The 11,975-nt window shown below is 41.2% G+C and overlaps 2 protein-coding genes across 3 annotated transcripts in view; one reads left to right on the forward strand and one right to left on the reverse strand.

The window, feature by feature from the left end:
- Positions 1-9,740, reverse strand: part of LOC139383985 (transmembrane protein 63C) — a 73,735-nt gene extending 63,995 nt beyond the window's left edge. The window contains exon 1 of one of the 2 annotated variants that reach the window (XM_071128616.1): positions 9,633-9,740. The gene's annotated coding sequence lies outside the window, so the exon portion shown is untranslated. Of the gene's footprint in view, positions 1-9,168; positions 9,309-9,632 lie in introns of those variants that run through there. The other variant, XM_071128615.1, reaches the window with a different exon arrangement.
- A 978-nt stretch (positions 9,741-10,718) lies between these two features.
- LOC139383976 (zinc finger DHHC-type palmitoyltransferase 22) overlaps positions 10,719-11,975 on the forward strand; it is a 2,192-nt gene continuing 935 nt past the window's right edge. Inside the window, exons 1-2 of the mRNA XM_071128602.1 lie at positions 10,719-10,801; positions 11,892-11,975. The exon at positions 11,892-11,975 is cut by the window's right edge and continues 474 nt beyond it. Coding sequence (XP_070984703.1) covers positions 11,894-11,975 — 82 coding nt within the window. The 5' untranslated portion in view covers positions 10,719-10,801; positions 11,892-11,893. The remainder of the gene's footprint in view (positions 10,802-11,891) is intronic.

The raw sequence follows: 11,975 nt of genomic DNA on the forward strand, positions 1-11,975 counted from the left end.
CTACCTGTCTGCAAACCCACAACCTTCTGACCCGCACTCCCGGTAATACCTATACCCCGGTATGGTACAGAAACGGTATGAACATCTGGATACTGCCAAACACTAGTTATTACAGCAGTATCCTGATTGAGTCACCAATTTTCAGTTAGGCTGGGCTGTAATCACAGCTGGTTTTGTGATCAAAGCTGCTGCTAGCGCATGAGAGGAACACGCTGTAGTCCCGAATTTGATTTACCCAAGTCGAACAAGGAATAGACAGTGATGTTCAAGCATGTTCACACAAAGCAGCCAACGATTCTGAGGTTATAGAGATTCTCAATATTCATTATATCTAATAAGTAGGGTACTGACATACAGTAGGACTTATGAAAAGGCATGTCTCATTTCAAGAGAAATACTAAGAGATTTTCTTCCTAGAAAAGACCTTTGGGGCACAGTTTGTTCTTCCTAATAATTAACATCGTTTTACATGACAGTGATACCAGGGAAAAGGTTGCTAAGGGTCAGCCCATGGGTAACAACCGCGCTGAAACATTTCTGGAGGGAGATATAGGGGGCAGATCAAAGACATACTGCACCCAAAGAATAAACACCTGACTCCATACAATATGATGCATCTGACATTGCCTACTGTATTAAATACAAAGACAAATAAAGAGACAAGGATTCCTGCACAGTAAAACCTTCAGTTAGATCCAGATTCATTACCTGCTTCAGTGAGCAGATGACACCAGGGGAAGACAGTCCTGCCATGGCACAGAAATTAACCATAAATCAAGTGTGAACTCAAATTGACTCAACCGCCATTGTCACCTCGACAACTGTCAGTCAGTCACTCACTCACTCTGGGATAAAGGACCGTCTCTAAAGGATGACTGGCAATTACCATAAATAAAACAATGAACCTGCTAGAGTTCCTGTGCTTGAATGCACCGACAGGAATCTGTTTGTTGTTTAACAAGCTGTCTCATCCTGTCACTGTTTGTTTGTGTTGGAAGAGTTGTTTCCTTTACATGGAAAAGCCTACAGTTGGGAAAAGAGGGATGAATTCTCTATTATCAGCTTATTCTCCAAGTACCCAGAGCTTGCGGAATACAAATGAGCTTTTACATAACTCTCATACCTCATATTCTCATGGCCGAGATACGCTACAATCGCGGAGGTGAAGTCAAAAAGAGGATGTCCTTGCTGCAAGAAATACATTAAACTGAATGAATAAAGGAGAAGGTTGAGGAGTCTAGAAGGACTGTTCAGCATTTGGTTACATAGCTAAAATTCAGATAAATTGCATCAGAATTTGATTATATATCAACAAAAAAATGAAGACTTCCTTCAAAATAGCCCCTCTTAAAAAGCCCCTCTCAATCCACTTTCCTAAAGCTTCTCCAGTCCATTGGTCTATTAACCAGCCAGTGACATCCCACTGACATGAAAGCAGGGCACGCCATCAGACAAGGACACACCACTTTCACCCTCTCCACAGGCTACTGACGGGGTCTGAGGCCCCCTAATTGAAATGAAAGAGATTTTGAAGCCAACACCTGAAGACCACTGGGGTGATTTCTAGCGTCGCTCACTTGTCACAGAAAAGAGGAAAGCCCTGCAACAATCCTCCGTATAAGCACTGAGATGAGTGAAAACTGCTGTATCAAAACAACAGAGCTCTGATAACAGAAGGCTGTGAAATATCCATGAGCAGAGTCACACAGCTAGTGACGAAGTGTGAATCTATCCCTAATAGCTCCTATTATGTTTACAATATTTAGTCATGCAATTGGATTTAAAGCCATAAGACTGCATCTCTCTGCTAATAGGTTCTATTGGAATAGGCTAAATACTCGTTTTTGTGTGTCAGGTTTACTTCAGTACCACAGTTTGTTTAGGCCTGAGCAATTCTGGTAGTCCGCAGACCACAGGCTACTGAGGAACCTCCATCTGTCTATAGAGACAGGGGGTTCTTAAAAGGAAAATTCCACCCAAAAACTATTAGTCCATTGTTGACATAGTCCCAAATTGTGTTGCTTGTCAGTATGGTTGCACATTGTGGGGAGAATTCAGAGGTGGAAACTTTCCGTGGGAATAGATGGGAATTAACAGAAATATATGCAAATTAATATTAATAACATTTAAATGTTTTTTGCATTGGACAAATTTACCATATATGGAGACAGAAACAAACATTTTACTGCATCATAATTAGACATAATTGCAAATGATTAAATCCTTCCAATAGAAAAAAAAAACTACTTAGTTACGAATTGAACTTTAAATGAGTTGACTCTTCACATGGGATGATTTCACTGAACAGCAAAAGGGAATATTGAATGATCCCCATAGATCCATCGCATCTCCCAAAATGTTTTAAACATACATCTGTGAAATGATAATCAAAGGTTTAGTTTCTAGACGGTCTTCCTCTCGGGCTTCCATGTCTTCTCCCAGGACCTCATCAATGTCCACCTCTTGAACATCAGACTGAGGCCTCATCTTCACAGTCACTTTCCAACCCTGTTGAGGATGGCTTCTTGTCAGGCTCAAAAAGCCTCAAATTTGCCCGGATGGCCACCAATTTTTAAACCCTTGTTTGGTCAGCCTGTTGCGTGCTTTGATGTGTGTGTTCCCAACAAGGACCATTTGCGCTCTGAGGCGGCTGATATTGGTGGGATTTGGATTATGATGGAAGAAACAGGGGAAAGCGCCTCAGATCCACAAAGTCCCTTCCACCAGGTGGCTGATGAGATATGTTGGCACGACTACCATATTGATTCTCCATCCCAAAGCCTAGAAGTGTACTTCGCCAGGCTGCCAAGAACCTTGCCTTCATCCAGGCCAAGGTGGCGAGACACGGTAGTGATGACACCATAGGCCTGGTTGAGCTCTGCACCAGACAGGATGCCCTTGCCAGCATACTTGGGGTCCAACATGTACACTGCGGCGTGTATGGGCTTCAGGCAGAAGTCTTCACGCTTTTTGATGTATTTCAGAACTGCAGTTTCCTCTGCTTGGAGCAATAGTGAAGTGGGCAGGGCAGTACGGATTTCTTCTCTTATATCTGCAAGCAGAGTCTGAACATCAGACAGGATGGAATTGTCTCCCTCAATCTGTGCAATGGCTGCTGCTATAGGTTTCAGGCTGCTTACCACTCTCTTCCAAAATACATCATCCAGGAGGATCCTCTTGATGGGGCTTTCCATATGGGCAGACTGTGATATGGTCATTTCTTGGAGAGACTCCTTCCCCTCCAGGACTGTCAAACATGACAACACCCCCCCAACGGGTGTTGCTGGGCAGATTCAATGTGGTGTTCTTATTCTTCTCACTTTGCTTGGTGAGGTAGATTGCTGATATAACTTGATGACCCTTCACATACCTAACCATTTCATTGGCTCCCTTGTAGAGCGTATCCATTGTTTTCAGTGCCATGATGTCCTTGAGGAGCAGATTCAATGCATGAGCAGCACAGCCAATGGGTGTGATGTGAGGGTAGGACTCCTCTACTTTAGACCAAGCAACCTTCATGTTTGCAGCATTGTCTGTCACCAGTGCAAATACCTTCTGTGGTTCAAGGTCATTGATGACTGCCTTCAGCTCATCTGCAATGTAGAGACCGGTGTGTCTGTTGTTCCTTGTGTCTGTGCTCTTGTAGAATACTGGTTGAGGGGTGGAGATGATGTAGTTAATTATTCCTTGCCCACGAACATTCGACCACCCATTAGAGATGATTGCAATACAGTCCGCTTTCTCTATGATTTGCTTGACCTTCACTTGAACTCTGTTTCCAGCAAATAAGTTGATAAAGCATGTCTGGTTGCTGGGCGAAGAACATTCAGAAATCTTTTCCAATGCCCATTGCCTGTGAGCATCAGAAGTGTACCAGTTGCATACACAGCTTGTGCAAGACATTCATAAGCATTTCTCTGACTACGTTCCTCCATTGAGTCAAAACAACTTCTGATTCCAGGAGGACCATGAGCTGTTGCTATCGATAAGGTGTTTGATTCATCATTTTGACCCCAAATAGAAGTAGAGGGACATTTGTCAGAAGTTGCTTCTTGTGAGCGCTGATGGAACTATATGCACTTAGCCAGCTGATTTTGCATCTTTGTTGCATTCTTCACATATGATTTGGTACAGTATTCACAAAAGTACACAGATTTTCCTTCTACATTAGCTGCAGTAAAATGTATCCACACATCAGATAGTGCCCGTGGCATTTTCCTGTAAAGATTAGAAAAAAATAGTAAAAAACAAATATAATTCCATGTACAGATACATAGTTTAGCAGTTAGATTAAAAAACTCATTTTGTAAGATAAATGTTTTAAAATGAAATATGTATGAAACAGGTCAATTAACACTCAGTTAGCAGGCTCAAGCAAGCTAAAAACCCAAATGGTATCAAAAACTAACAAGCAGAAATTGTTAACAAGTTAGAAATGATTTAAAACACTACTATTTACTAGTTAACAAAAAACTTGTCAAATATAATATATTCACCCCATGCAGTATTGTAATCAAAACTTACCAGAAAGCATGCAGTCCTTGGCTCAGATAGTGTAGTAGTGTGGGCTCAATAGCACTCATTTCTGTGCAAGATCTTGAGAATCAGCTGTTCATGTGATGGAGGAGTGCACTGTATATGTGATGGAAGAATGCACTGTGCATGCAGAGGATTGCAATTCCATTGCATTGGGGATAGTTGAACTAAAATATGCCACAAGACCTAGAATTGCCTTATGTGTATCCCACAACTTCATCAAAGTTATAAGCTAACTTTGATGAATTTAAGCAAAATTCCCAGGTTCAACTTCCCATGGAAAATGTCCAGAAATTTACCAGAAGGTTTCCGACCCTGTGTCAGTAATCAACTTTAAGATATGTACCTTTCAAAATACAGAAATCATCCCATATGATGCATTTTACATCATATAATGCAAAACGCAGTGTCATATGGGGAGGAGTTCGGTATTTTGAAATCAAAATACTACATCAACAATGGACAAATGAAATAAATACAAAAATATAGTTTTGGGGTGGAATTTTCCTTTAAGAGACCCAGGCTGGAGGAGGGGGACAGGACACAATCTGCTGCTCCCCACCTGTTCTAAAGCCGGGGTGGAGGGGGTCTTTCTCCTTCCCACACACACAGAGAGGACCGTTTTCTGGCCAAGGTAGCATCATCGCTCTCAGCCCCTTACTGAAGGCTGAGTGATCCATAACGTGCATGGGGTGAGGACTGCGCACACACTCGCCTTGTTTAACAAACTGAACACCTGCTTCCTGTCTGCACTACACATGCTCAGTAGGCCCACTGAGGAGCACTGTCACTGTGTATATGCCTTGTTTGTGGAGTAGACTATGCCATTGATCATTGGTTCCAGTCTGGCAGTTTAAGTAGATCTTGTTTTGTAGCCTACAAATGAAGATCATTCGTGCTACTATACAAACTAGAGGCTAATCATTTAAGCATCTAGGCAAACTGTAGAATAAGAAACAAGGGATCTACAACCACATCATAACACATTTGCCTTGAGAGAGATCGGTTCCAAGTCAGTAACTATGTTCCCATCCAGTTTATACGGTTCCAACCGTATGAAGAAAATATATCCCGACAGCTGTGATGGAAACTGGAAGTTTCGGTACAAATGTATAAATGCTGGATCTTTGTGTCATTAAAATGAATTATTTCAAGGAACGGTGGTGGAAACGCCTTTATGCGTAAATATTGATATAATAACCATCAAATCAAAGTAAACTTGAAGTCACTCGATGATATGGTGTGTGGTCCTCCTACAATTTGGGAAACTACAGTTTATTAGGCTACAGATGAAATAACAGGTTGGTGAAAGTGCACAGGGATCTTGATGCTCCTTTCCAATAAATATCAAGGGTCTTATTCTGGTGACATGATAATCGATGCTTGACTGCCGTTTGACAAATATTCTAGCTCTTATCCATAATAATCTCATCATGTAGACTAGCCTACCCGCACTGTATCTGTGAGCTGTTGGCTAGAGCACACATACCAAGACCAGAGTAGGCACATTTGCTATTTAACGCAACAGTTTGTGACAAAACTATCCGTAGAGTTCAACATGCAATGGGAACACACTGTATTTCAGATTGTTATTCAGTACATGACACTTTAAGCGAAAAAGTACATTTTGTGTGCATTACATCAGGCACAGCCTTTTATCCACAACAAATAAATGTGGAAACATCTCCGGCATTGATTTTATGCAGATTTTAGAATATTTGCATTAAAATCTGTCATCAATTGGATGGAAACCTAGCTGGTGATGTCTAAATAAAATCTGCCAGACATCAACAGATTGATCTATCAAATTAAGAAAAATATTTTAAAAAGGGCAGTGGCATACAAACACAACCCACATAGAATGACTTATGAGAATAAAAAACCCATTCATTACCCATGTAACAGGCAGAAAGATGAATGACATATGGATGAAGCCAATTAGAGGCACTGAGTGCAACACGGTAAAACCCACAAATCACAGGCTTCTCCACGGGCTTCTGGGCTGTCAGACTGCACCTCTGTGAGTGGAGCAGAGTCCCACAGTTCAGTAACAGACCAGGCCCCAGTAAGAGGCCTCACCGAGTCTGAGGGATCAGTCCGATACAAACAGCATAGCCCTGGGCAGTGGGGAGTCTTGGATGGGGAGTCATGGGACTTATGAGAGGGTAAGGTCAGTATCATTACTAAGGAAGATGCAGATGACACTGTTGGTACATATCTATGGGGGAAAAATTAACTGATGTGAGGGGAAGCTGAGTAAAAATAGGGCATTTAGCAGAAAAACATATTGCTGGTTTGTAGGCTTATAATATAGTGTTGTTGCTCTCAGTCAGTAATCATGCCAACTATGAGCTAGGTTGTGTGGGAAGGAGTCCCTGAGGACCCATGCCGAATGGCATAAAAATTCACAGCAGGCGTTCTACTGCAAAAAATTATCCTAGAGGGTGACTAATCCAAACAAAGCAATAAGCACAGATATGGTAATAGGTATACCAAGAAGAGCACAGGAGAAAGTTTCAAAACGCATCCATATCAATAAGAAGCCAAAACGCATCCATATCAATAAGAAGCCAAAACGCATCCATATCAATAAGAAGCCAAAACGCATCCATATCAATAAGAAGCCAAAACGCATCCATATCAATAAGAAGCCAAAACGCATCCATATCAATAAGAAGCCAAAACGCATCCATATCAATAAGAAGCCAAAACGCATCCATATCAATAAGAAGCCAAAACGCATCCATATCAATAAGAAGCCAAAACGCATCCATATCAATAAGAAGCCAAAACGCATCCATATCAATAAGAAGCCAAAACGCAGCTAATAAGATGTTTGCTGAATATATTTTTGATTTCTACAGGTTAGTTTTGTGGGAGGGTTTCTGCTCACATGGATGGCTGAGTCATGCGCTTTGAAAACATGACTGGAGGAGATGAGTCACAGTAATACATATCACCATCTCACATCTGATGCAATTGACACGTACTCCCTCCCTCACACACACATGCCCCTGCCTACACAAGCACCCTTTCTCTCTGTCTCTGAATAGAGGGGCTAATTATGCCTGCTTATTGCTCATCAGAACAGGTTGTTAGCCTCTTGTGAAATATTTTAATAGCTAGTTCTTCCCAGATCACATTACAGTTCAAAGCCTAGGCCAGGGTTCAGGTGCAGGATGGCTACACCTCTCCTGTCTGGCATGGCACTGATTAGCTGATCTCTAGATCATGATGTGCGGTTAATGCCAAATTGATTGAAGCTGTCCAGTCACATGTGGTGCTGAAAATACAGAAAGCATGTAAACCCAGAAGCATGAATGGGGACTCTCTCATACTTCTAATGTGCAAGCTCACTTGTCATTTCCTGCCTACACAAAATACAGACAAACTCAGAAACATGAGGCAGGCAGACTCCCCCTACCCTGTCGCCAACACAGGCTACAGATCCCACACAACCAGGCCAGATGCAACATGCTGGGATAGGGGGAGATATCAACTTTCAATCTCAGCCAACAGTCTGATCAAATATTCATGACTCTGTTGTTTGGAAATGACAATGGCAACATTCATCATCTGCTCCTTCTCCATCAGAGACCTGGTTTGTGACGTTTGAATTGGCAAAACAATGGATATGGTACTGTAGATAACGCAGTCCTTCCTTTTAACACTAAATGAGCTCTCAGCTCCTCTATTAAGACATTCAACATTGTTTACCAATGCTATCAACAAGATCTCTGGACATTTTGAATTACTGGGAAGGTCAATAAATCTGAGATTATGCATATAGGCTACTGCCTACTGGCATCCAAATTAAATCAAACTGGTTGAAACATAAGTAGATAACCTTTCATTCAACATAAAGTGAAAAACAATTTTAGCTTGCATTTCAAAGCTACTGGTGTTTGCTGCAGGCTGCCCTGAGTGTAATGGACCAACTGTAAATCATGAGCTTGAAATTAGTCAAAATAATCAAATAGCTTGAGTTTAGACTAAAGTGAAGTAGTGCATATGCTGCATGTGCTCAATAGCACTGACAATAGAAACAAAACAGCTTCTGAACATTGATTCAACAGGTTCAACTGCTTACATTATGCAGAATCCACATACTTTTCAACACAGCATGGGTGTTCTTAGGCATCTTGACTTGGTTTAGAGATATCATCTTCATTTGCTGGATTAGACATGGATACACGCCCCCATAAAAGACCAATGAGTAGGCCTATCACACGTAGTAGAAACAATGGACCACGAATGATGCCTACCATGGACAGACTACAGACAAATACCTACTGTTTATATTTCTTTCAATAAGGCAGAACACTGCACACTCCAGCTATAGTCCATTAATTATGTAAACCACTGTGCCAGGTGTGTGACTGCAAGCATAAAATACTTTAAGGCAGATAGAGATATCTAAACCACGTTTAATCAGACATCTTAGAAGAACCAGCTGATGTAACCGATGCTGGTTTTCTTCAAAAGGCTATAGCGTTCAACCTAAATGTATCCAAAGAGCGCAAAGTGGTTAACTGTGCATGCGGCGCATGGGCACTAATCAACTACACAATGCAGCCGCCGTGTAGTATGGTGAGGAGTGTGTTTGTCAGGGCGTAAATCTCTGCCACGTACCTTCGGTGTCGCACTCACCGACGGATCGCTGCACAATAACTAATTCTGATCTAACGAACACGCAACGTAACTAAAAAGATCCTTTATGCTTTAAGATAAGAGAGCAGTCTTTTGACAGGCCAAGTCACTACAAGTTATTCGAATGAACCAATAGCCTACATATTAATGTATCCAACATCAATTCTCCAATGCTTCCCATCAAACATTTTAGGGTAACGACAGTTTTTTTTTTCGCCTTCCGGTGTGATTCCCGTTGTTTTTTCTTTTTATAGCGGTTCACTTAACCAACGTAGTGGCTGTTCACTGCAGTAGGGTACTAATCAAAACAGTAAATCCGCCCACTTTTTAAAGATAACTTAAAAATCAGCCGCCGCTAACCTCATAATTCGCTTGCACATTTTTCCATATTTAATCATATTAATAAACCGACATTGGATTAAATTCATAATGTTAATGTGGCTCACCTCTTAAATGCTCCTTATCGCTGGCGTCCGGTCGGGATGATGCTGCTTATTTTTGCATCAGTCACAAGAAACAAGAGGAGGAACTCCCTGCACAGGCGCCGTCTGTAAATAAGACACCTGCCCAAGATAAGAGAACAAACGTGTTTCAGTATAGACCAGCTTTTATTGTTTTGACTGAATTTTTACATTAAGGAATTTTATTAAATGTTATAGGCTATGGCGGTCCACTTCGTTCACACCTTCATGAGAATGTGGAATCATTAGCCTACACACGTTTAAATGTGTTAATATGACATAACATTGGCCTGTACTTAACTCGATTTTAATAATAGGCATTTAGAAATATCCTATTCGTAGTATACTGTCTGTCTACTCTGTATGTTTGGAAGGTAAACGTTTTACAAGTGTAGATGCATCTAATCATGCTTAGACCACTGCCACACTCGGAAGTTGAATATGACTACTCATTGACGAAGCATCATCGCCACCTGCTGGATAATACTTTTTGCGCCAGACCTTCGCTGGAAGTGACTTGCGCAGACAAAAGAATGTGTAGCCTAGTAGGCTAAACACGTACAGTAAAATTAGAAATCTGTCAAAATATTGTCAAAGGTTACATTGGTAGAAACATCATGCGATAAATACTTATATCGAGAATAGAAAGCCGATCATATAATCTCATGGCCATTTAAAGGCGGTATTGACAACAAAATGGTTCAACAGCATATGATTGTCTTCATAGAGATAGATAGAGGACTCATCTTATATATGTGCTCTTACAGCGTCTGGGACAAAATGGGCAGTGCCATTGATGCTACAACCTATAGGAATCCCAACACAGTTGACTACTTTGACTACTGTAAAATGGCGGAAGCATGGTGGAAGCTCTCAATGGCGCTGCCCATGCTAGAATAGAATTTGGACCACTAGAGGCCTCTATCATTCTCTATGGTTGTCCTCTATCCTTATGACCGCATCCACGCCAACAGGCGGTGCTAGACAATCCAGAAACATCGCAGAATGAACGAACAAGCTCATTAACTATCGTCTTGACAGCGCAAGAGCTCTTCGTTTTTGAATGAGTTATCCATTGCCAGTGCCTGCGCACATGAGGATTCCGCTAAGGTGCTGAAAGGACAGCTCCTGGGAATCAACAGAGCCGACGACAGGTACAGTATGTCTCAGTAGGCCGGTAGCTCCTGCTTGAAAGGGAAAGGTGTTGTTGAGTACTCTGTAGCCTACATTACTGTTATCTCGATTGTTCAGATAACGGGAAAAAACTAATCTGCAAATTGTGTTTTCCATCTCTATAAATAACCATGGACCTTGTAGCCTATTCAAGGGTTCTATAAGCACATAGGGAAAATAACTCGCAAAGTCCTTGCACATTATTTTAATGTGCCTTGGTTCAGTACAGTAGGCTACTGTACTGAACCACCGATTCTGCCAAACACTGAAAAAATATCGCAGCATCTTCCATGTATAGACGGTAACCTTGTGATTTCAGGTCAGATTCATTAAGGAATTCTAACCATTCACAGTGACAATGGCAAGCAATGTTGGACTTTTTTCTATATGGAGCATCAGTCACAATATCTCTCAGGTCAGACAGCAGGCTATCCCCTTCGTTATCTTTGATTTCATTGGTCAAAATATAACCACACAATAGGCTACAGGGAATGAATGCCACAATTGTGAACTGGGTTTCTGTTGTTTTTCTATAGAGAACAAGATCTTGTTAGTGGAATCATCTGTTTGTAGAGATTTGCAGATCCAGATTAGCTAATTTAGGAGTGCCAGATGTTAATTTCGGCAAGATGCCTATGTAATTCTGTTTAATCCAAATCCTACCTTTTAATCTTATTTGTCTCATTGACCCTCCATAATAATCGATGTCATAGGCTACATAGGCTATTTTTATGCATAGAGCTCCCGACAAAGGCAAAGTACAGTAACTATGTAAACAATGTAACTGCAAAATCTGACTTTCTAGACAGAAAGCAATTTCTGGAACTTCATAATATAATTTGATTGGCTGACTGACTTGTTCTTGTGTCAAGAACACATTAAATCAGATAATATACCTTGTCATTTCAACAGATTTTTACAAAATGTGTACTTACTGCACTTTGCTTATAGGCCTATACGCAGAGGAGCTGTCCTTTTCAGCACCACTGTCGCCTTGTGCACACCTACCCAGTTACACAATACTGTAGTCATGTTATAAGTAGCCTAACGCTCGTCTCCATTTTATCACAGGAATGATAATCAGGATGTTTAAATTAAGACTCCTCAACGCTGTCGCCCCAGCATACTTTTTCTCAGCCACAGCGGTAACCTTCA

The sequence above is a fragment of the Oncorhynchus clarkii genome, chromosome 25 (genome assembly GCF_045791955.1).
Source record: "Oncorhynchus clarkii lewisi isolate Uvic-CL-2024 chromosome 25, UVic_Ocla_1.0, whole genome shotgun sequence".
Classification (NCBI taxonomy): domain Eukaryota; kingdom Metazoa; phylum Chordata; class Actinopteri; order Salmoniformes; family Salmonidae; genus Oncorhynchus; species Oncorhynchus clarkii.